The sequence below is a fragment of the Peromyscus maniculatus genome, chromosome 9, assembly GCF_049852395.1.
Source record: "Peromyscus maniculatus bairdii isolate BWxNUB_F1_BW_parent chromosome 9, HU_Pman_BW_mat_3.1, whole genome shotgun sequence".
NCBI lineage: Eukaryota > Metazoa > Chordata > Mammalia > Rodentia > Cricetidae > Peromyscus > Peromyscus maniculatus.
In genome coordinates, this window is record NC_134860.1 from 100,947,515 (window position 1) to 100,973,257 (window position 25,743).

Here is a 25,743-nt window from a genome sequence, read left to right on the forward strand (position 1 = left end):
TTGAAACAACTACAGAAGACAGTACATCATCCCTGCCCCCGGAACAGGCTAAGTTAAAGGAAAACTCCCTGGCATAGGTGACAAAATGTCTATCTATAATGCCCACTAATATACTAGGAAACTAGGCCCAGACCTGTCCATTGACAAATTAACTAAAATGGTTCTGCAATAAGACCCTTGACCTTTATGAAGAACCAAAGAGGTATTAAATGGCCTTAAGAAATTATTTTTATATAAGTAATTCAGGATTATAATCTGGTTATACTCAAAGATCAGAACTACAAGACCTTAAAAATAACAGTACAAGAATGTATATCTAGCCTCCTTGTCTTTGCTAACTTTATTAAGCTGTAACTAATTGGGAAACTTGTATATCCAGATTTAACTTATATATGCTCTCAAAGTTAAGCCTAAACATTTGTTTAATTTAGATATACCTAACAGATTTTGTTCCCCCGGTCCTCAAATACCTTTAGAGATCTGAGAATATGGCATTAAATATAAAAGCTTTTTATGATAGAGAGACATGTCAGCTCCTGGCAGCATCCTGTATCTTCTCCAAGAAGACAGATGGCTATAAAGGAACTTACACCTGGAGAATTGATTGGGGTGTGACAGTTGCCTTGCACTGCTACTGAGATCCTGTCAGACTGTGAATAACTGGAGAAATGAGGATCAATTGTTCTGCCTGCCAAGACAGTAAGTCGATCTCCCCAAATTTCTACTCCACAAAAAATCTGTCAGATCTCCAGGGTTTGGCAGCTAGCTAAAAGCAGTACTACTTCTGGAGCTTATGTCCCCCAAAGACTATGAAGAGACTTGGGATTGCTGCCTAGGTAGCTGGAAAACTGTCTCACTTCTGCTTACTTACTTATCCTTCTCAGATCTCATGGTGTTTGATTACCAGATATTAACAGACTTGCCAGTTTTACAGCTCTCCCCAGATCCCCAAGGCTGTAGCACCTTGGTAGCTCATTAGTAAGTTTCCTGTCAAAAGTATAGGCAGGTGTGCCTCGTGCACAGACTCCATGGTACAGGATAAAACTAGTTTCAGATGTAACTTCTGGAGGCTCAGTTTTAGCATTGATAAATGCAATTTTGATAAACTGATAGAGCACTGACTACAGACACAATTTCTGTGGACTTTACTGGTCCCAGCTTTTAGAGACAGGCTAGCATGGACAGGGTACCCTCCTCCTTCTTTATTCACTCAACCACTACTGTGCTATGTTCTGTATGCTGTGAATGTGTTGCTCTGATTGGTTGATAAATAAAAAAGACAGTTGTGTGCCTGGACAATCACCCAAAGTTCCTTTGCAGCACTGGGGCATCCATCTTTAGCCTACAGGTCTAGTCTCTCAGTCATTTTTCTCTGTGTCCTGTAGAATGTCTGGCAGTTTCTTCTGTGAGGCAGGAACCTGAAGGACTGTCTCATCTTGCAAAGTTCAGTGGTCACCTTCCAATGGGTCCTGCATGTCCAGTCAATACAACAGTTTGTCAAGCAATCCAGGCAAGAACAGTTCCTTGCTCAAATGGCTATTTTTGCTAAGAAGATAATCTCCATATGGAGTGTCTTCGATGCCCATCTTTCTCTTTAAAGTAAATCGGTGCTGCCAGGAGCAGACATGTCTCACTGTCCAGAAAGTCTAAGTTTTTAAAATATTTTAAATACCATATTCTGTAGGTCTTTGAAGTGTTTGACGATTACCTACCTAACTGAATTATATCTATGTATACCTGGAAAACTTAGCATGTCTATAAGTTTGAGTATCATGGATGACTATTAATGTGTATTTCTTAATTATCCATTACAATTTAAATAAGTTACATAAACATAATACCTTAAACAAGAGTAGAAATATACATATAGTATAACAAAATTAGCTTTAAATTTGTATCAATAAACTAAAATCCATAGCAATGTAAAACATTTTAAACAAGTTGTTGCTCTTTAAAAGTAGGTTCATTAATCCACCCTTTTATCCTATCATATCTATACTGTCCCCCTTTTAAATTTTCCTTGGTAATGATAAAAGATAAATTAGATATAAAACTTTAGACTCACAAATATAGGATAGGGTAGAATATTTTCTTTAATTTTGCCAAATACAAATAGACTAGATATTGCAACTGTAATTCTTGCTTGATAACTGTTTGTTATATGTAGTTTTACTATGTTAAAGTTAAACCAGTCCTTTTAGATTAGACAGAAAAGGAGAGGTGCTGTGGGATGTTCTGTATGCTGTGAATGTGTTGTTCTGATTGGTTGATAAGTAAAAAGCTGATTGGCCAGTAGCCAGGCAAGAAGTATAGGTGAGATAAACCGACAAAGAGAATTCTGGGAAGAGAAAGGCTGAGTGAGGAGACGCCAGCCCTCCATCCAGGGAGCAGCATGTAACGGCACATAAGTAAAGCCATGGAAAACATGGCGACATATAGATTAACAGAAATGGGCCAAGTTTAAGTGTAAGAGCTAGTCAGTAGTTAGCCTGAGCTAATGGCCAAGCAGTTTTAATTAATATAAGCCTCTGTGTGTTGACTTGGGTCTAAGCAGCTGTGGACCAGGCAGGACACAAGACAACATTTAGCTACAAACCACTTCCATTCAGCAAATTTCCTTTGGTTATAGATTTAAAGATATGTTTCACTGGGCTGAAACTAGGCCCTAAAAATGTTCATGCCTTTAAACCTAAAGCCATATCTTTTGCTATGATACTAAGATGTATGTCTGTTCCAGTTATTTTACAGACACAGGTTCCTGCACAGCTCTACCCCTCCTACCAGACTCCTGCCAAGGCCAGACCCTCAAAGACCTTCCAGATATACCACCAGCTGTTGCACCAAGTGAGGACATCAACCAAGCGAATACTGGCACATTAACTTCACCCACATGCCCACTTATAAAAACTCCATTATCTTCTAATTTGTCGACACTTTTACAGAATAGATGGGGGTACTTCCCACTTCCAAAGAAACAGCAGATGTGATAGCTGTTTCTCCTGATTTGGCATGCCACTTCCCCAAGCTCCTGGAACATCACTGCTGGTACCACCTCTCTAGGCTCAAGTGGGCACCTACCCAGCAACTGGAACCTGGTTTTCCAAGATGTCCCAATGAAGGACATATATGCTCTTGTGTCTCACTCATTCATCCTTGCCTCTTCTGTAAAATCAGGGGGCACTTCTTTGTTCCATTCTTTCTGGCAGTTATCATTCTTCCCATGGCTAGCCCTGCTCATGAAGCTAATGATAACAATCTTTTTTTTTCTAGTAACCTACCTTCTCTGCTCCCTCAAGGGGTCGCCAGGATGAGAGCTAACTGAACGCTTCGTCACTCACACCTCCCACTGTGCATGACTCCCAACTTCCTCTTCCCCACTTCACCCCAAAATCAGCAGCAGGCAGTCTCGAGAATTCGGCACCCTCATCCTCCCACCCCCCACCCCCCCGCACCTCCCTGCATACTTGCTATCCATAACTCAACTTTTTATAATAATCAAAAAGGGAGGAATGTTAGGCAATGTTAGCATTCAGACCCACCCTTTGGGGACCCACCCAGCATCCTGACCTCCCCCTGCTTTCTCTCTATTTCCATGAGGTGTGCACCTCCTCCCTCCTTCTCCTTCTCCTTCTCCTTCTCCTTCTCCTTCTCCTTCTCCTTCTCCTTCTCTCTCTCTCTCTCTCTCTCTCTCTCTCTCTCTCTCTCTCTCTCTCTCTCTCCCCCCCCCCTCTTTTCTTCCCTCCCTTCCCTTCCCCCTTTCTCCCAATAAAACTTTCCATGTGGATGGCATGCCTGCATGGTGTGAGTAACTTTCTGCTGTACCTCTTGGCCGAGGCCCACATGGCATATCTCCTCAGCTCAAACCCACCAAGGCCTCTTGCAAGTCATTCCACAACAGGTTACCCAATCCCAGTGGTCAGCCCTAGACACACATACTCCTGAGTAGCATTAAACAGACTTAGTAGATTCCATGTGTATCATCTGAAGATAAATTACAGGCTAAAAAATAATCTATGAAATGGTCATATCAATAGATGCAGGAAAGGCATTTGACAAATTCAATCTCCAACTTGTAACAAAAGTTCTCAGTAAATCAAGAGCAACTTCAACATGCAAAAAGAATACTCACAGAAAATCCTACAGATAGCACCATACTTAGTGACAGACTACAAGCTTTCTCAATAAGATCAGAAACAATGCAAAACATGGTCTTTAACCACTCTTTATCAGTGTCATTATGAAAACTCTAGTTAATGCAATAAAACAAGAAAAAGACAGGCTAAGAGAATGGATACAAAAGCAGGACCCATCTTTCTGTTGCATACAAGAAACACACCTCAAATTCAAAGATAGATACTATCTAAGAGTAAAAGGCTGGGAAAAGTCTTTCCAATCAAATGGTCTTAAGAAGCAAGCTGGTGTAGCTGTCCTAATATCCAGCAAAATAGACTTCAAACTAAAATCAATCAAAAGAGATCAAGAAGGACATTACATACTCATCACAGGAAAGATCCACCAAGATGAAGTTTGAATTCTGAACATTTATGCCCCAAACACAAAGGCACCCACATATGGAAAAGAAACATTACTAAAGCTTAAATCACATATAAAACCCCACACATTAATAGTGGGAGACTTCAACACCCCACTCTCACCAATGGACAGATCTGCCAAATTGAAACTTAACAGAGAAATAAAGGACTTAACTGATGTATGACTCAAATGGACTTAATCGATATCTACAGAACATTCCATCCTAACAAAAAAGAATATACCTTCTTCTCAGCACCCCATGGAACCCTCTCTAAAATCAACCAGATATTTGGCCACAAAGCAAATCTCAACAGATACAAAAAAAAATTGTAATAACCTCCTGTGTTCTATCAGACCACCATGGTTTAAAGTTAGACTTCAAAAACAAAAATTACAGAAAGCCTACAATCTCATGGAAACTTAATAATGTTCAACTGAATCACCAATGGGTCAAGGAAGAAATAAAGAAATTAAAGACTTCCTAGAGATCAATGAAAATGAATATACCACATACCCAAACTTATGGGATACTATGAAAGCAGTGCTAAGAGGAAAATTCATAGCACTAAATGCCCACATAAAGGAGGTAGAGAAATCTCACACTAGTAACTTAACAGCACAACTGAAAGCTCTAGAACAAGAAGAAGCAAAGTCACCCAGGAGGAATAGACGCCAGGAAATAATAAAATTGAGAGCTGAAATCAATAAACTAGAAACAAAGAGAACAATACAAAGAATCAATGAAACAGAGTTGGTTCTGAGAAAATCAACAAGATTGACAAGCCCTTAGTCAAACTAACCAAAAAGCCGAGAGAGAGAGCATCCAAATTAGAAAAACCAGAAATGAAAAAGGAGACATAACAACTAACATTGAGGAAATCCAGAGAATCATCAGGTCATACTTCAAAAACCTGTACTCCATAAAACTGGAAAATCTAAAAGAGATGGATAATTTTCTGGATAGGTACCACATACTGAAATCAGGACCAGATAAACTATTTAAATAGACCAATAACCCCTAAGGAAATAGAAACAGTCATTAAAAGTCTCCCAACCAAAAAAAGCCCAGGACATAGAATTCTACCAGACCTTCAAAGAAGAGATAATAACAATACTCTTCAAATTGTTCCACAGAATAGAAACAGAAGGAATGTTACCAAACTCCTTCTATGAGGCTACAATTACCGATTCCCAAGACAAACAAAGATGCAACAAAGAAAGAGAACTATAGACCAATCTCCCTCATGAACATTGATGCAAAAATACTCAATAAAATACTGGCAAACAGACTCCAAGAACACATCAAAACAATTATCCACCATGATCAAGTTCAACATATGAAAGTCTGTCAATGTAATACACCATATAAACAAACTGAAAGAAAAAAACTACATGATCATCTCACTAGATGCTGAAAAAGTCTTTGACAAAATCCAACACCCCTTCATGATAAAGGTCTTGGAGAGATCAGGAATACAGGGAACACACCTAAACATAATAAAGGCAATTTACAGCAAGTCAACAGCCAACATCAAAGTAAATAGAGAGAAACTCAAAGGGATTCCGCTAAAATCAGGAACAAGACAAGGCTGTCCGCTCTCTCCATACTTATTCAATATAGTACTTGAAGTTCTAGCCAGAGCAATAAGACAACATAAGGAGATCAAGGGGATACAAATTGGAAAGGAAGAAGTCAAGCTTTCACTATTTGCAAAAGACATGATAGTATACATAAGTGACCCAAAAAATTTGACCAAAGAACTCATAAAGCTTATAAACACCTTCAGTAATGTAGCAGGATACAAGATTAACTCAAAAAAATCAGCAGCCTTCCTATATACAATGGACAAACAGGCTGAGAAGGAAATCAGAGATACATCACCCTTTACAATAGCCACAAAAGATATAAAATACTTTGAGGTAACTCTAACTAAGCAAGCGAAGGACCTGTATGACAAGAACTTTAAGTCCCTGGAAAAAGAAATTGAAGATGTCAGAAAATGGAAAGATCTCCCATGCTCATGGATAGGTAGGATTAACATAGTAAAAATGGCAATCTTACCAAAAGCAATCTACAGATTCAATGCAATCCCCATCAAAATACCAACACAATTCTTCACAGACCTGGAAAGAACAATATTCAACTTCATATGGAAAAACAAAAAACCCAGGATAGCCAAAAGAATCCTGTACAATAAAACAACCTCTGGAGGCATCACAATCCCTGACTTCAAGCTCTACTATAGAGCTACAGTAATAAAAACAGCTTGATACTGGCATAAAAACCGACATGTGGACCAATGGAACCGAACTAAAGACCCTGACATTAATCCTTACACCTATGAACATATGATTTTCGACAAAGAAGCCAAAACTGTATCATAGAAAAAAGAAAGCATCTTCAACAAATGGTGCTGGCATAACTGGATATCAACATGTTAAAGACTGCAAATAGATCCATATCTGTCACCGCGCACAAAACTTAAGTCCAAGTGAATCAAAGACCTCAACATAAATCCAGTTACTCTGAACCTGATAGAAGAGAAAGTAGGAAGTAGTCTTGAATGCATTGGCACCGGAGATCACTTCCTAAATATAACACCAGTAGCACAGTCACTGAGAGAGACAATTAATAAATGGGACCTCTTAAAACTGAGAAGCTTTTGCAGGGCAAAGGACACAGTCAACAAGACAAAACGACAGCCTACATAATGGGAAAAGATCTTCACCAACCCCACATCTGACAGAGGGCTGATATACAGAATATATAAAGAGTTCAAGAATTTAGACATCAAAATAACCAACAGTCCAATTTAAAAAAGGGGGGGGGGGCTATAGAGCTAAACAGAGAATTCTCAACAGAAGAAGCTCAAATGGCCAAAAGACATTTAAGGAATTGCTCAACATCCCTAATCATCAGGGAAATGCAAATCAAAACGACTCTGAGATACACGCCTGTCAGAATGGCTAAGATCAAAAACACTGAAGACACCTTATGCTGAAGAGGATGTGGAACTAGGGGAACTCTCCTCCACTGCTGGTGGGAATGCAAGCTTGTACAACTACTTTGGAAATCAATATGGCACTTTCTTAGAAAATTGGGAATCAATCTCCCTCAAGACCCAGCTATACCACTCTTGGGCATATACCTAAGTAATGCTCAAACATACTATAAGGACACATGCTCAACTATGTTCATAGCAGCATTATTTGTAATATCCAGAACCTGGAAACAACCTTCAACTGAAGAATGGATAAATAAAATGTACATATACACAATGGAGTACTACTCAGCAGAGAAAAACAATGACATCATGAGATTTGCAGGCAAATGGATGGAACTAGGAAAAAATCATCCTGAGTGAGGTAACCCAGACTCGGAAAGACAAACATGGTATGTGCTCACTCATAAGTGGATACTTGATGTAAAGCAAAGACTGCAACTCACAACTCCAGGGAGGCTACCTAGTAAAGAGGACCCTAAAAAGACACAGGGATCACCCAACGACAGAGAAATGGATGAGATCTACATTAGCAACCTGAGGGGGCAGGGGAATGGAGGGCAAGGGTCGGGGGAAAGAAAGCTTAGGGGAGTGGGAGGTCCCAGCTGGATCAGGAACAGAGAGGGAGAACAAGGAATAAAAGACCATGATAAATGAAGACCCCATGGGAATAGGAAAAAGCAGAGTGCTAGAGAGGTCCCCAGAAATCCACAAAGATACCTCCACAATAGACTACTGGCAATGGTCAAGAGAAAGCCTGAGCTGACCTACTCTGGTGATCTGATGGCCAAACAACCTAACAGTCATGATAGAACTCTCATCCAGTGACTGATGGAAGCAGATACAGAGATCCAAGGCCAAGCCCCAGGTGGAGCTCCAGGAGTCCAATCAGTGAGAGAGAGGAGGGCTTATATGAGCAAGAGATATTGAGACCATGATTGGAAAAAGCACAGGGACAAACAGCCAAACTAGTGGAAACACATGAACTATGAACCAATCCCCGAGGAGCCCCCATGGAACTGGATCAGGCCCTCTGGATAAGTGAGACAGTTGATTAGCTTGAGGCCCCCAGGCAGTGGGACCAGGGCCTGTCCTTAGTGCATGAGCTGGCTTTCTGGAACCTAGGGCCTATGGTGAGACATTTTGCTCAGCCTTGGTGTAGGGAAGAGGGGACTGGACCTGCCTCAACTGAATCTACCAGGCTGAGCTGAATCCCCAAGGGAGACCTTGCCTTGGAGGAGGTGGGAATGGGGGGAGAATTGGGGGGGAAGGCTGGGGGGTGGGAGGAGGAAGGACAGGGGAATCCATGGCTGATATGTAAAATTAAATTTATAAAATAAAAAAAGAAAAGTAAAAGATATGCAGATTAGGAAAGAAGAAATGAATGGTTTTCATTTGCAGATGATATGGCTGCCTATGTTGGAAATACAAAAGTACAAAACCAAAACCAAACAAACAAACAAAAAACCCTGCTGTACCTAGTAAGAAATTATAGCATGGTTACATGATACGTTAGCAGTAGACGAATCAATTATTTTCCTATATACCAGGAGCAAAGTGGAATATAAAAATATTATACTCTCAACAATAAAATATGAAGGTATAAATCTAATGAAATACATACAAGATCTAAATGAGGATAACTGCAAAATTCTGATGAAAGAAACAATAAATATTCCATAAGTAGACAGGAAGACTCAATATTATTATCAATATGTTACTCTTCCTAATCTATTAATCCATTGATATAATACAGTATCAATAAATATCCTAGTAGATTAGTTACGGGATTCTGACAAATGTTCAAAAGTTTATGAGAGAGACAAGACCCATAATAGCTAAGCAATGTAAAAAGAAAACAGTAAATATCTCACTTCAAGATTTGCTATAAAGCTACAGTGATCAAGACTGTGTAGTGCTTTAAAGATAGACCACCAACAGAGCAAAGAGCAGGGGAACTAACCATAGACTCTCATAAATAGTTAAATGGCATTTAGCAAAGGAGCAAAGCAAAGCAATAAAACAAAGAATGATGTAACAACTAGACACCCAGTAAAGGGGAATCTAAATACAGTTCTTGCAACCTTCACAAAAATTAATTTGAAATGGAAAATACAGCTTGAATGCAAGACACAAAACAATACAATGTTTAGAAGATGTAAAGAAAAAACCTACATGGCCCTGAGTATGGCAACAGTTTTTTGAATAAAATGCTAAAGCATGAACCAGGAAGAAAAATTGATAGAACTTTATTAAAATAAAAAATGCCTCCTTTCCAAAAAATAAATAAAATGAGAAGGAAATGATACAAACTATGGGGAAAGTATTTACGAAAAACAATCTGTTATCCAAGCTATTCAAGAGCTCTCAAATCAAAAACTATCTTGGTGGGGGGGGGGGGAATAAGGAAACACCCTTGACACTTCCCAAAGCAGATGCAGAAATAACAAATAAGCACCTGAGAAGGTGCTCTACAACAGGTGTTTTCAGAGTAAAACAGATTAAAACGACAATGAGATCCATCAATCAGAATGTCCAAATCCCAGAACACTGACAACACTAAATGTCAGTGAGGACACGGAGCAACACAAATTCCCATACACTACTGAAAGCTTCATTTCATACATATAAAATGGTACAGCTACTTGGGGAGAGAATTTGGCAGTTTCCTACAAAACTAAACATATCCCGACCATATGATCCAAATATTAGCAGATTCTGGAATGTATTTACCCAAAGTAGCTGAAAACTTATTTCCACACAAAAACCTGCACATGGATGTTTATAGGAGTTTAATTCATAATTGTCAAAACTTAGGAGTGGCCAAGATTCCTTCCCAGACAATAAACTATGACACCTCCAGATGATAGATACTATTAAGTATGAAAAGAAACAAGCTATCAGGCCATTAAAGAGAGGAAGCATACCATTAAGTGCCTCTGATGGAGTCTATCAAATATTTAAAAACACCAAGCCTATGCAATTTTTAATAAAGGATAATTATTACCTAATTCATTACCTCATATCATATGAGGATAACAGTATTACTAAAGTCTGATTGGATCATTATGTGACAACCATCTGTGCTCTGTTGTGTTGACACTAATACTTTCCAGATAGGCCCATAAGCCCCACCCAAAGAAAGACTTCTTTGGAGCTCTGAGCCCCACCAACTATAGCTTCAAGTATAACTGAAGTCTTCTGTGTTTTCTTTCTAAAATGTTTCTAAGAACCAGTATCTCTAACTCCTACTGCTCAGGCTACAGAGACAGGAAACACAAACTCCCCAGCTGTATTACTGAAAATGTTGCACAGAACCACTCCCAACGGTTCTTTTTGGGAATACCAAAGGAAGCCCTCATCCTTGCAGAGTATGGTGTTCAAGGCATGGTACTGTCATCAGTGTTGCCAGCAAAAGACTTCTGAGGCCCTATCAGATCAGCAGCTTCTAGCTCATGTGGTGTATGGTGAGACAAATCGATCTCATGGGTCCTCCTTTGGTATCAAGTGGATTTGTAGTCTAAAACAATCCCTGTGCAAAAGGCAGCTATTGGACACTTAACAATTCTCAAGCATGGAGTCAGACTGAACAGGCCACCCTATATTTCTGACAAGTAATACTTGATTTATATTACAACCACCAAAAGCCTAACTTTGCAAAAATATGATGCCATCAAAAGAATGTACTATTAGCTAAAGTCAAAACCATTAACTACTTCAAGCTAGTGATTTGAAACAGACACTGTTTTATTTCCTTTGAAAAATTCAAATACGACATGGCAGTTCTATGTATCTGTTATGGTGCTTTAGATTTAGAGTATCTCAGTTCAGTTAAGGAACAAGTGTGTGTGTGTGTGTGTGTGTGTGTGTGTGTGTGTGTGTGTGTGTGTGTGTGCAGGCACATGTGCATACTCCCTTGTACAGTCCTTTCCTTTTTTTTTTTTTTTCTGTAACAGATCTAGTGCCTTGAAGCATTGAAGCAGGTTTCACTATAACTTGACTCTATTTACTAGTTTGTTACAGCCAAGAGTGAGAAGGTCGTAGATGGTGCAGGAGAGGCAGTACAGACTTCTGCATAGTCTTCAAGCAGGCATTTTCTAGTCATAATTCAGCCACTTCTACAGTCCTAGAGAATTCAGGGAAATTTAAAGGTTCAAAAGTTTACAGATACATCAATTCAGAGCTCCTATTCTAAGAGCCAGGATTCCATTTCAACCCAGTCGGAACACTGATAGTGATATGGCAAATGAGGGTTCTACCCGTCCTAGAACCTTAAAAGCCAGCCCATTCTTATGCCCACTGCGGATGTTCCTCCACATGTTGCTAAAAAAGAAAAAGAAAATTCCTTTTACCTTTCATGCCCAATTATCTTCAGCCTTTCTTTATCATTCTCATCTATCAATGTCCTGCTGCAACAACCAGCTTCATAATACTACCCTTATAATAAATACTTTCCTGAGCCTCTCAAGAGCCCAAGATACAGTACCCACCAGGACACTTCCATTCATAGAAACCACATCCCAGGAGGTAATTTTAATAGTTACACAACTGTGGATGCTGAGGGGCAGCAGCAGCAAGTGCTCAACTGACACGATTAGAATGTGGCCTTCCTTGCAGCCAGCACATAACCAATCACGTTCCTCAGACTGCTCCTGGTAGCAAGTGAAACGACTGCAAAGGAGGTATACACACCAGAACTTACTGTGGAGTGCTCTGTGAATAAACAGCTAAGGGGAAGTGAAAAAAGGAGCACTGAACAGAAGCCAAACTGCAATTCAGCCACAGAAAGGCCTCAACCACCACCTTGGAGAAGCTCAGCTTGAAAAGGTCCTTTAAAATTGTCTTGCCTCAAGACAAATTCACAGACATAAACAGCTATGTGAAGAAAAGTACTACCTATTCACTAACACAGATATACACATACACTAATTCAACCAACACTGTTTCCTAATCCACTTCTGTAATGTCTCTTCTTAGCTCAAAACCATCAGGATTTTTCCAATACTTGTGATTAAAATTGAATTTTTCTTGTTCTTCCAGATACTGTCCTTTTGGCTAATGTCTCCCATCCTAGAATGAATCCCTACTCCTCTCCCTCCTGAAACCTACATTCTAGCATTAATAAAAATGTCAACACTTTTATTATACCTACATACAAACTGCCTTCCTCACCTCTACTCAGGAAGTTGAGCAGGCCCAGAGTGTCATCCCTTTGTCATAATAGTTGTTTCCTTGGTGATTTCATTTAACATTTTCCTTAAGTATCTGCCTTTGTAACTTTCACCTCCACTCAAAACACTCACAACTAGGAACAATACACTCAAAACTAGGAACTTCAACACTAAGTCTTAATAAGACAAATGGTTAGTTCTAAGTAATAACCCTCAACATTTGCAGGGTTGACTACTTCACCCAAATTCCATGCACAGATGGGATGGACCATTTCTATTCTGCTCTGTTTTATTTTGAGATGAAGTACCATGTACCAGAGGCTAGCCTTGAACTTGTTATGTATCTGAGGCTGGTGTTGAATTCCTGACCCCCCTGCCTCTACCACCCAAGTACTAGGATTATTGGAGAGTACTAGCATGCCAGTAAAATGGCATGTATAACAAAAAGAAAAAAGTTGCAAGGGAACTAATCAGTTTATCTGAAAAAGAGCCCAACTCCTCATTTTGGTCATAGCATTTGCTAATACTTGCAGCGGGGTGCTTTTGTGCCACTTGGAAACCCAGTATTCTCACTCTCCTTTATATCTCAGCTCATCACTCCCCTCTTGGCATCACTTCCCTTTGTACCACAGTCAACCAAAAGCTTTCAATTTCTGTTTTCCTTGGACCTCCAGTCACATTTCAACCTTGATTCAGTCAACTATGAGTTCTTCTCATTTACCGTCTAACTAGGAAGGTTTATCATAGGATGACTGGAATTTTAAATATGATTTTTAATAATAACAACAGCAACTAACATTTAGGCACACAGCCTTTAGATTACCCTGAAAAGTGACAAGAAACAGACACCTGTAATCTCAGCAATCAGAAGGCTGAACCAGGAGAATCACTTTTATTTTGGGACTATGTAAGTGATGTTAGACTTACATGAGATCTCAAAAACTATTTAAAAAAAAAAAAATCCAGGCTGGGCCTGGTGACACAGGACTGTAACTCTAGCCAACAGGAGTCAAAGAAGCAAGATTACAAGTTCAAGGCCTGGCAGAACCTATAGAGCTGAACATGTCTCAAACACACACAAACAGTCCAACTTAACACATAAAAAGAGGTCAAATTAGAATTTGAACTAAGGCAGTCTGCAATCTGTAACATTCTACCACAGACGTGTGGCACTTCCCAAATGTAAAGTTATATTACCTTTCAGAGGACTGATGAAACATTTTTTTCCTGCCTTACCTGGCCAGCCCATTTCTCCAAGCAAATATAATTTCAATCAGTCTCATTCATTCAAAAGCATACATATTCAGTCACTGAATACATAAAGTTATTATTCCTACATTCAACAATCATTGATCCCAAAACCAATAGTAGTCAGGCAAGACTATATTGCTTCTCTCCTCAAACCTTCATACCTCACTTTCAGCAAAGAAAACAAACCACTAATATTTAATAATATATAATGTGCCAAGTACTTAGAAATATTTGTTCATCTAATCTACAAAACAGCCCATATTATTATCTTCGCTATACCTATAAGAAAACTAAGGCATGAAGGTTATGTAGCATTCAAGGTTATACAACTAGCAAATGACAGAGGACAGTCAGGACTTAAAAACCAGTCTAGTTTCAAGAGTCCAAATGCTTAGCCACTTTGTTCAAATGCCTTCAAAATCCTAGATACTATCTTCCTTAGGCTTGAATCTTATACTGAAAACAATCTATAGTACTGAATTTGTCCAACATTCCCTGAAAATTCACTTACGTTTCTGTTCCCTGAAGCACAAGTTTGTTCTTCTCTTAAGGTCTTTCTAATTTCCTCGTATGCACTTCTAAATCTCCTTCCTCAAGACACGTCAACTTCAATACCAACTCCCAAGGAGAACTTTGCTGACCCTATCACCTAGAGTAGCTCAACTATAAATGCTCAATCACATGAAATTGGCTGCATCTGCTTCATCATTACTTATCACAAGAAATAACCAGTTGTGACCACCACACCAAGTGCAAGTTCCAAAACATTAAGGATCTTGTCTTGTACTTACTGCTCTGCCTTTAGTATCTACAATAGTTTATACCATGGATACTTATTTACAGAATAAATGCCAAAAAAAAAATGATGCTACCTATTCAGATCACCATAAAGCATAGATATGGCACCATCTTCAACAAATTATCAGCCTGTATATTTAGAAATATTTCATTTTCTATAGTAAAGGAAGATCAACCCTTAACTTTTTCAATGGCCAATCTGTCATCAAAAACCTGCCTTCACTGACTTCTATCACTCATTCCCTCCTTCAATTCTTTAATATCCTCATCTCTTCTTAAGTTCCCATAGTTGAATATCCCACTTGCCCTGCAATATTTGAATAACCTTCCTGCATATCCCCCCAGGTTGTTCAAACACTTTCAATCCGCCACCCCGTCCTGCACCCCCATTATGCTTATCCCAGTTATGACCACTTAGCTCAAAAGCTATCAATGACTGGGAAACTGTTCTCACTTTTTTCAGTATCCAGCACTTCTGAAAACTTTTTCTTTACTTTACTAGGACCGGATGTGCTACTGCTTGGTGCGCTTCTTAGTTTCTAATCTCTTCTCTGTTTCTTTTCCTGTCTCCCTTGTCTTGCACCTTTCACCCTGATGCTCTCTAGAATTCCAGCCCTATTCTCATCTATCTCCTCTACCTCAGTGCCCTACAAACATAATACTAAACCCCAACTCTTCTTCCCTATCATCCTTAACTTTTAAGTGACTAATTTTAATCCAATTCATAATAAAGAACATTGTAGGTAAAAATGGGTGTGTGTGTGTGTGTGTGTGTGTGTGTGTGTGTGTGTGTACAATAATATTTTGAACAAGCATTGGGAGGCATTATCAAAGTAAGGATGGTTACCATACTCAACCAATTCCTCATACTTTATTGACAATTTGCAGAAATTGATCAAACTAAAATTCACCAGTTTAAGTAGATTAACGATTTAATTTTGTCTACTACTGCAATAAAGTTCTAGATACAAAAGGGTCACTTTTAAAAAGCAGTAGAAATTCAAAGCAAGACTATACACCATGGATTACTGAATAAGTTTGGATATAATATAAAAAATAATTTTAAATCTTTAAGAGGAACTTGTGCGGATATAGAACAGTGCAACAATTTAGAGACACACAGCTCACGCTTAGACCTGATTCTCAGGGTAAATTCTCTAATGTGATTTGTGCCGCTTTTCAAAACCATTAGCAGGAAACACACTTGTGATGCTCTTACCTTCGTTCTAAACAGCAATGTGTAGTTACACACATTTAAATCCATGACTCAACTACTGAGGCACCCAATCTTGTCAACAAATAGACAACTGGTTTATCCAGAAAAGGTGTGAATAAAGTTCTATCTTTACAACTCTCTCCAACAGATAAGCCATAATACATACTGATACATAGCTGGACTTGCAGACCAGACCATTCATTATGGGAGAAAAGGACATCCGGCATTGCCTTTCTTGCCAAACTGCCATCATAAGCCACGCTGATTTAGTGAGAGGGAAAGAAAACAAAACAAAACAAAACTTCACCAAATTAATTTTTTAAAATCCCACTAGACTTTCTGAGTGTTCTGTAAGAAGCTACAGGAAGAAACAAAGGTGATTCCCAATTACCACTCTCAAAGCAGGTGAAACGAGTCAGGCATCCTCCTTCAGGGTATATGACAAGTTAAGGCATGGGAAGGAAAACGGGAGCCTTTAGCTAAAAAAGGTACCCGTATTTTAAGAAAAAGAAAATGAAACTGATTTGGCATCTATATCAAGGAAGTTGAAGGTGTAGCCAGTCTAACTGAAAGAGATCTGAGAGCTACTTAAGATAGCAGGTAAACCCTAACCAGTTGTCATATTTTTAAGTTCTTCGGATTTTTCCCATTTTCCCTACAAAACTCCCTGTACTCTCAAACCTGTAAGTATAACAGGAAACAGAACATAAGATGAAGGGAAATGGCCGGATAGGGCATCAGAACAAGGCAGCAGCTGCAACCACATAATCAAACTACATTTCTAAAAAACCCCTATCAACCACTTCTCAGGTCTGCACAAATCTCCATCTATATCCTTTATTCATAAATCTCCTAAAATGAAACCACTAGCTCGGTATCTAAAACATCCTACAAACATCACCATCTCTAACCTACACCACTGCTCCCTGTAGTGGAGGGCGGCCTTTATGGAGGGCAGCTATCGGAAGGAATGTGATGGGGAGAGGTCGTGCAAATAACATTGCAGCTCCAGCACTAGAAATGTCAACACATCCCCTCACCGTGTCTTGCAAATTCTCCTCATGCTTTTAAGGTCTTATCCCTCTCTACCATGCCTCCTTTCTCAACAATACACACACGTGTCATGACAGACCAGCAGCACCATCACCCTCTCTAGCGTTATCCGATACGTACCCATCTTCCCTGCCTTCCCCTCCAAAGACAGACACACAGACACAGACAGACACACACACACACATACACAGACACACACGCACACACACACACACACACACACACACACACACACACACACGCACGCACACACACACCGTGGCTACCACACCCTCTTGCTATCTACCAAAATGCTTCTTTCACCAGCATCCAGCCCGGTGCTAAGTACGTACGTGGACACACACGCACGGGTGCACGCACACACACACGCGCGCGCGCGCACAGACACACACACACACACACACACACACACACACACACACACACACACCGAGAGAGAGAGAGAGAGAGAGAGAGAGAGAGAGAGAGAGAGAGAGAGAGAGAGAGAGAGAGAGAGAGAAGAAAGATGCACACGCATGCGGCGCAGGGAAGGGCGCCTGGGAGACTCACCTGGAGGCCGGGTGTCCAGTGCTGCTGCCGGCCTGGTCCCTGTCACTGAGCGCAGTGGTGTAAATCCTCCGGTAGCGGTCGGCCAAGGCCCGGCCTGACAGCAGCAGCTGATAGTGACCCCGAGAGTCCGTGGCGGGCAGCCCCAGCCCCGCGGCGGCCACCGAGCCATCGGGAACCGGCATGAACAGCGCCCCCGGCGCCGGGGAGGAAGAGATGGTGGCGGCTGCGAAGAATCCGTCCCCGCCGGGCCCGGAGGAGGCGGCGGCGGGGGAGGCAGTCGCCGCGCACATCATCATCCTCGCCGCCGCCGCCGCCGCCGCCTTCGTCCCCGCGGGCCGGGCGGGCAAGCAGGCGCGCGCCCTCAGAGCCTCCGCCAACGACGCCGGCTGGAGCGGCGGCCTCGGGCGCCCGCAGCAGGGACACTACAAAGACAGCGACCTCCTCCGCCGCCGCCGCCTTCTCCTCCTCCTCCCCGCGCCGCCCTCGCCGCTGTTGGGGACGCTCATCTAACCCCGCCACCCGCGGAGTGTGAGGAGGAGGCGGTGCCGCCGCCGCTGCCGCCGCCGCCGCCGCCACCGCCGCTGCCACCGCCGGAGCTGCCCGCAATGGGAGGCGGCCGGCCTCACGGAGCATGCGCGCCGCCTCGCACATGCTCAGTCATCGAGCCGGGCTCCCTAGCCAGCCCCACCCCCTCCGCCTGCCTCCCGGCCTCGGGGTGCCGGGTGGTGCCGAAGCGACACGAAATCCGAGGCTCCGGGTTTTACTGACAGCACGAGGAAGAACCTGGACTGTGCCTGGGAAGCTGTCAGGGACCGCGTTCTTCTTCAGGTAATGTGGTTCGCTCCCGGGGAGAGAACCCGAACCTGACAGATAAAGGTACCTGCCAGTCTAAAGACCAGAGCTGCGGGTCCCCAGGTCCGCGCTGCCACCGTGAAGATGAACCGTGCCGAGTGCTGGCCAGGGCACAACAGTCCTTTTGGCAATTTTATTTGGAATTGGGGAGTGGGGACATTATATTTAAGTCTCTTGAAAATAGCTTTGATAACCAGGCGTCACCGTGGCTAGCTCCTGTAATCTCAACACTTGAGTCTCCGAGGCAGGAGGATTGCCCACAAATTCGAGGTCACCATGGACTACATAGTGAGTTCCATCCAGTTCCCGGCTTGGGCTGTGAAGTAAGAGCTGATCTGAAAAAACAAAATGCAAACGAAGAAAGCTTTGACTAAGAGAGATAATAATCCGTGCATGGGTGCACGGATTATTCCCCTGTGTTAGGTGTATTAGCAAATCAGTTATTCCCAAACTCTTGTCAGCATTTCAGAGATAAACCTTCGTGCATTTATTTGTCCCAAATATTCTTTTAGTGACTCCTTATTTAACTGAAAGCTGAATTTTTATATTGACAGTATTCACATAGCGACTTACCTTTTTCTGCACAGAGTTAAATTACCAAAGATGATTCTTGAATACTTGAAACTAAAGGTAACAATGATCTTACCATAGTTTTCTACAAAAATGTAGCATCTACTTACTGTAGTTTATATCTGTGCCTCTTTAAAAGGATTTACCTTAAAGAAAGTTCCACCTTAGTATATGAAAATACAAACAAGAAGTAAGGAAGTACATTAATTCTAACTCGATGGATAAAGATGCTGAGAAGAATGGGTTTAAACTGGATCTTTAAATGATAGGCCTATCATTTAGAGTAATATTTAAAAAGCTCTCTAGACATGGGGTAATAAAAACACAGGAACAAAGAATGGGGAGTCGATATTTTAATGCCTGTTAAGCAAGTTTTTCATTTATTTTTTTCTTCACCTACATTATAAATACGCTCATAAATTCTTGTTTTATTTTTTTGTGTCTTCCTCAATGACTAGTCTGGGAGTTTGTATGTAGTAAGCATGTAGCCTGTGTTAAGTTAGGTTCCTATCCTGGTGTGTCAGGGTAGAAAATTACAAACTTCGATGTTGAACAGGATGCTTCCTATCCCCCCACTGCTCTGGAGTGAAAGAACAAGACCCTGGGGTAGCGGCAGCAGGCCCCTAAAGGTTGGACATGTGGGAGTTGCAATGTGGCACTGATGTTGCTGGAGCCAGAAGAGGCTATCTAAAAGGATTTGAAGTCAGGAGTTCTTAGGTTTGGATCCTGACTTGACTTCTTAAAACTCGCATGTCTTTGGGTAAGGTTCCTTCTTTAACTAATGGCCAAAACAATGCCTACCACGTAAAGCTGAGGGGACATAAAGCATCAACGATGTCCATTTGTCATGTGACAATATTCCCGGAGTTGCAATACACGTCAGACAAATTCGACTAGACTTTTGCTCAGGGTGGGAATGGTGTCTGAACCAACCCACTGATTGCACATCCAGGGATAGAGATTAAGTGAATGAATGTTGTCTACACAGTGTTAGGTCTCAAACCCGGGACAAATGGCTAACTGGGGTGCCTATATAACATATCAAGGTGGACCTGGCTGCCAGCTTCTCCCAGAATTCCTCAGTCCCTACCTGTTGCAGGGTATGGATGGCATATCCCGCCCCCTACCCTAAACTTCCCCTGCCCAGGGGCTGGACTGCCCTTTGCCCAGTTGCCCTTAACCATATAATCTAGCCATTTTTGGTTACCTGGCCCTTTTTTTCTACCCTGCACCATCTTGGTCTCCCCTCCCCGACTCTCCTCATATGGCCTGGCTCAGGGTCATGTTCACTCTGGACTCTTCCAGATGCCTTTGTCTCTGACTATTGGCTACGTTCTCCCTCAGATCTACAATAAACTTTCTCCTCCACCATAACTAGAAGCAGTCATGTCCTTCCTTTTTTTTTTAATTTCTCTCTCTCTTTCTTTCTTTCTTTCTTTCTTTCTTTCTTTCTTTCTTTCTTTCTTTCTTTCTTTCTTTCTTTCTTTCTTTCTTGCTTTCTTGCTTTCTTGCTTTCTTTCTTTTTCTTTTTCTTTTTTTTTCCATCCACAGAGGCGCTTTTCTCGTGGACTTAGGTGGTGGCATAGCCATGGTTACCCAATTCGAGTTTCTGATGGATACAGATCTTGCTCTGGTCTCGGGGTTCCGCCCACCTCTTCCTGAATTTCCCGTAGGTCCTTACAGTACTTTAAAGTACTCCACTAGCCCCTTCCTGAATCTCGTGGGTACTGACAAAACAGGGCAACTGGATTCCCCCCGCCCCCAAACCCGATGTCATTGGGCTGCACCACTAGGCGTGCGCAGAGCCCCACACATGCTCACTTAGGTAGCGGTTGGCAGCGTTTCCTTCCACGGCAGCGGCAGCGGTAGCGGCAGCCCTACTCTAAATTGATAGCCAATGCAGCGGGGGTTTTCCCTCCTCCTCTTCCTGCCTCTGCACCGCACTGTTTTTTCTTGGTTCCTGCAACTGCCACAGCTACTGCCGTGGCAGCTCTAGCTACCTCGGAAGGCTTCCCTGGGATGGTGGGGAACAGGGCATATACCAGAAAGGCGAGGGTGTTTGGAGTCACCATTTACCTGTCAAGGGGACGAAGAGGAGGGGGTGGGGGTCTCCAAGTCAAGTCACCATGACCACGTTAACCACCCCTGCATATCCTTGCTTGCTTTGCTTCCAACACGCGAAGCCAAGGGGGAATTCTACTAAATCCTAAGTGCCCTCCCTATGCAGCCTGAGCACAGGGGGAAGGGGGTCTTTTGCTCCGCACCGCACTATGCAAAATTAAAGAATAGAGAGGGTTTGAAAAAAAAATTTTTTCCAGCCCGTGTGAGCGCAGCTCGAGTCCTTTGGGCGCTGCCATCTTAGCTTTAGATGCTGCTGAGCTACCGCCCTGAACACTGTGTTCCCCAGGGTGCAAGCAAGGGGGCCACCCTGGGACAGCTAGGTGTTATATGGGGCCGACCCCAGGGCATGACGCACTGGCCTTCAAAGAATAGCAGACACTAAGGCAGATCCTGCCTTCGCCGGTTTTATTGTGGGCGTATTTTTCTTTGTGGTTAATAGGCTCATTTCTCAAAAGACTAGCCTGTCGTCCTGTAATGAGACCATGGCTTCATCTTTCACTTTTAGGCTCACAGGTTTTCACCATTCTTTTCCACTTGACATTGTAAATCTGGGGGACATTTTTTTTTAATTTTTATGTCATTAACATTTTTTCCTTTTCTACATATATATATATATATATATATATATATATATATAAAATTAAATATATATGAAAGCGACCTTTGCTAGTGTAGTAAATTACAAGGCAGGAGCCATGATGTGTATGTAACATAAGAAAACAAACTAAATTTCATTTAAATGATCAATGTATTACTGAACACAGTGGTGCACGCTTGTAGTCCCAGCACTAGGAGGCTGAGTCCAGGCAGGAGGATTTCCGTAAGTCCAGTTAGAGTCTCTGAAATAACAAAAGTATTTTTAACTAAATAGCAATGACAAGTTTCCAACACAGAAAGCATGTATACTATCAAGCACAAAAGAGGTTGAAAATGTGGGGTCACAACGCTGTGTTTTCCTGTACAACAACATGCAAAAGCATTTAAAACAAGCTTAATAGCTGTGAACAAATTGGTGGAGAGAGTGAAGACATGTTTCCTTCTGTGGTAACCACCATATTTAAAGAGTTATAGAATTCTGCATTCTTAGTAGCTATGATGATATTTTAATTTAAAATGTTTCAGATAACATTACTAGCACCAAGCTGAACATACAAATTAATGAAGTAGTTAGAATTCTTCAGTGTTTATTGACTTTTAAGAGATAGTGTCTCACTGTTACCCAAGTGACTGGAGCTACAGGAAGCCACCACATTAGGCTTGAAATTCTTTCAAATGTAAATTGCATGCAGTAGCTCTCAGGTGCCTTGATATATAAGCATGAATAACTAATGCTTTTTCTTTTTACATTAGTTTTTAAATATTCCTATAGTTAACACACTTGGGTTCTAAGAGGACTGAGTTACATTTGGACATTTTCATTCCTCAAAAACTGATTTCAAATATTACTTAAAGTGTATGAGTTTCAAAATATATGTGGATACAAATCACAACTTTTTGGAAAATCATGTTTATGGTATATTTTCACCAGTGTATGCTTTCTTAACCAAGATAGAAAGTCATATGAGCTGTAACTCTACTAAGGGGAGTTTTTCAACTTTGAACAATTCACTATAAAGCCAAGTGTAGTAGCTTCCCCCTGTAGTAATGGCACTTGGAAAGCTGAGGCAGGAGCATAGCTACAAGTTTGAGGACAGTTTAGACTACATGATGAATTTTAGGTCAGCCTGGCCTGTAAAAAGAGATTCTTTCTCAACAACACCAAAAGGAAAAACAAAAAACAAAACAAAACAAAACAAAACAAAAAACTTCAATATCATTATTAAGGTTGGTTTTTATTACTAAGGTTAAAAAGTACTTTCAATTATAAATACTTAAACACTAAGGGACCTCTGAAATTCATGTATAGCACATCAATGCTTTTTCTCAAATAAAACAGGAGTTTAGAAATCCAGAGTGGAAAAATAGTTGCCCTGATCCCAGTGACCCCCTAGAATATTCATTTTTTTATGCTCTGCTCGGGGACCTGAGACTCAACAATGTCGTGCTTCCACCAGATGACCCATAGGAGCCCCATTGGAATATTAAATTATATTTAATTTAATTCATGTCTTAGTTCAAGAGACCAGTGAAAGGAGGAACCTCTATCTTAGCAAAAGTAACTGACCTATCTCTTCAAAGATAAAAGGGGCTGCAGTTACATATAGGAACAGAGAGTATGTTTAACCTACAAGTTTATTTTCTTGGTGCCTGTGACTTAGCTTTAATGTTAAATCAAACACAATCTGGATGGATGAAGGAGGTGATGAAAGGCACAAATCTGTCAGGGCCACCAAGACTTTTAAAAGTTCTGGTTTTTTTAATAGTAGATAAAGGTGTTCGGGTGCAGGTGTGGAAGAAAGGCATTTGGAGTTCTAGCTGTACCAGATTTCCACAGGGGAAACAAAACCTTACACAGAATCTTGGCTGTGTAGTGAGCTCTCTATAAGAAAGACTGGATCTGAGCGATGTTAAGAGTGGACTCAGTAGTACTGCATGCTTTACCTGATCCCTCCTTCAGAACTTAGCCTCTCATCTCCCAGCTACCAGAAGTGTGGGCTGATGAGAGTTCATAGTTGATGGCTGCTGCCTGGCCAATGGTGATATCGAGGAGTAGTATGCTGCAGGTAACTTAACAGTATACTGGTAAGGGTCCAGCTGTCTTGCATTAATTCGAGGACACCTGTGAAGGCCATTCCAAGTACAGAAGCTAGCGCTTGCTTGCTTGCTTGCTTGCTTGCTTGCTTGCTTGCTTGCTTGCTTGCTTGCTTGCTTGCTTGCTTGCTTCCTTCCTTCCTTCCTTCCTTCCTTCCTTCCTTCCTTCCTTCCTTCCTTTCATTCTCCACATTTGGATATACTCTGCTATGAGATTGCTGGATCATCTGAAAATTTATTTTTTAATGGGTCTTCATACCAGCTGTTATTTATATTCCCTAGTTTATTTCCTTACCTGAAAAGAATTTGAAAAAATATCCTCAGAGAATGCAGTCATTTCCCTACTTCCACGTATACCTCTGCCCCTGATTTTGGCTCACTTCAATCTTTTCTGTATACTCTGGGGATTTTTTTTTTTTTTTGAAGGCATACTGTGTGTGACGAAATGTTACTTGAGTAGTTGGGGGTGTGACTCAGAGCCAGAACACCTCCTTAGTATGCATGAGATACCAAGTTTAAAGTCCGGCACTGAAAAGAAGAAACTTACCTTAAAAGTCTGCTTAAAATCCTTATTAGAGTGATTAAATCTAGTTGCCACAACAGGCAAACACAAGCAGTTCCTCCCAGGTCTACTTTGTCCCTTCACTGACCTTCCTCGTGCCCCCAGAGGCTGGCTGCTATGAACTGCAGCAGCTGCACTCCTTGGAGGCCCTGTGCTAGGTAGGGTTAGCTAATGAGGATGCTTTCTCTGGAGACTGAAGAGTGGAGAAGAGGCCTGTCAAGGTATTCTTCCCAGATCCCCTGCTTTGTCAGCACCTCTGGCAATGGCTGAGTCAGTTTCTCAATAGGATGCCTGCCTGGCAGCTCCTCCTGGGCTCCACTGTCAGAACTCTGCTTCCTTGTTGTCCATTTAGTTCTAGAAGTGGTGACAGTTTCTTGTCCCCATGGTCCTTCCCTTACTCTGTTGACACTTCCGAGAGAAGTTCTTTCATTAAAATCTATTAATTTGAATTATCTGGAGCAACTTGTTTCCTGACAGAATTTAGCCGATATACCTCACATCTCAGTGACTTAATGCAACTCTACTCGTCACGTATGTCATAGTCTGGTACAGGTCAGACAGCATTCTTTATTCATGGAATGTTAGCATCTGGAATATGTAGTCTCCAACATGAAGGAGCAGAGCAGAGAGTTGAAAGTTTACATAAGATGCTAACAGCCAAGTTTAAAAATGCTTTACATCCCTTCACCCTCAATTCAGTGGCTAGAAACTGTCACAATGACCCCTAATAACAAGAAGGCAAGAAAGTGACAGCTAATACTCAGGCATTTCTGTTTTGTTTATACATTTATTGTCTTTTCTTTGATTTTAATTCTACACATTGATTTATATTTTATTGCCTAAAAATATGTCCTCTGAACCCAAATCGACTCAAGCCTCTGAGCAGCAACGTGAAGAATATAAACAAATGAATAAACAAATACTTCATCAGTTTTTTCTGATTATTAAGATATATAATTCTTATGGGATATATAATATTTATTTTTCTTCCAATGTAATACTTATTTTTTAGTTTGAAAAAATTACTAGGAAGATTTATATGGGTACTAATACTTACATTTTGTTTGTATATCTTAATATGAGTAGTTTTGTTGTATCTACTATTTAATATTTGAATTAAACTGAAATCATTCCTGTTTTAGATTTCTGTCATTCCAAAGTGTTTCACCTGATGCTCAGTTATTCTTACAAAAACCCCCAAACTATTAACCCTTTTAATAATACCATCTTAGTATACAAATATGTTTTTCTCATGGCTTACTTCAGTGTTTTATGTTCTACACAACTATAACTGTTCATAATCTGTTTCTGTGTGATTTATTCAGGAGTTTGTTTTTTAAGTATTTATACTTTCATACCACTATACATAAATGT

At 41.0% G+C, this 25,743-nt stretch overlaps 1 protein-coding gene across 31 annotated transcripts in view; it reads right to left on the reverse strand.

The window, feature by feature from the left end:
• Mycbp2 (MYC binding protein 2) overlaps nt 1-17,990 on the reverse strand; it is a 245,859-nt gene extending 227,869 nt beyond the window's left edge. For 17 of the 31 annotated variants that reach the window (XM_076545493.1, XM_076545490.1, XM_076545488.1 and 14 more), the window contains exon 1: nt 17,574-17,990. In XM_076545493.1, the coding sequence (XP_076401608.1) occupies nt 17,574-17,869 (296 nt within the window). In that variant the 5' untranslated portion in view covers nt 17,870-17,990. The remainder of the gene's footprint in view (nt 1-17,573) is intronic. The other 14 variants (XM_076545511.1, XM_076545506.1, XM_076545504.1 and 11 more) reach the window with 1 other exon arrangement.
• Between the last annotated feature and the right edge of the window lie 7,753 nt (nt 17,991-25,743).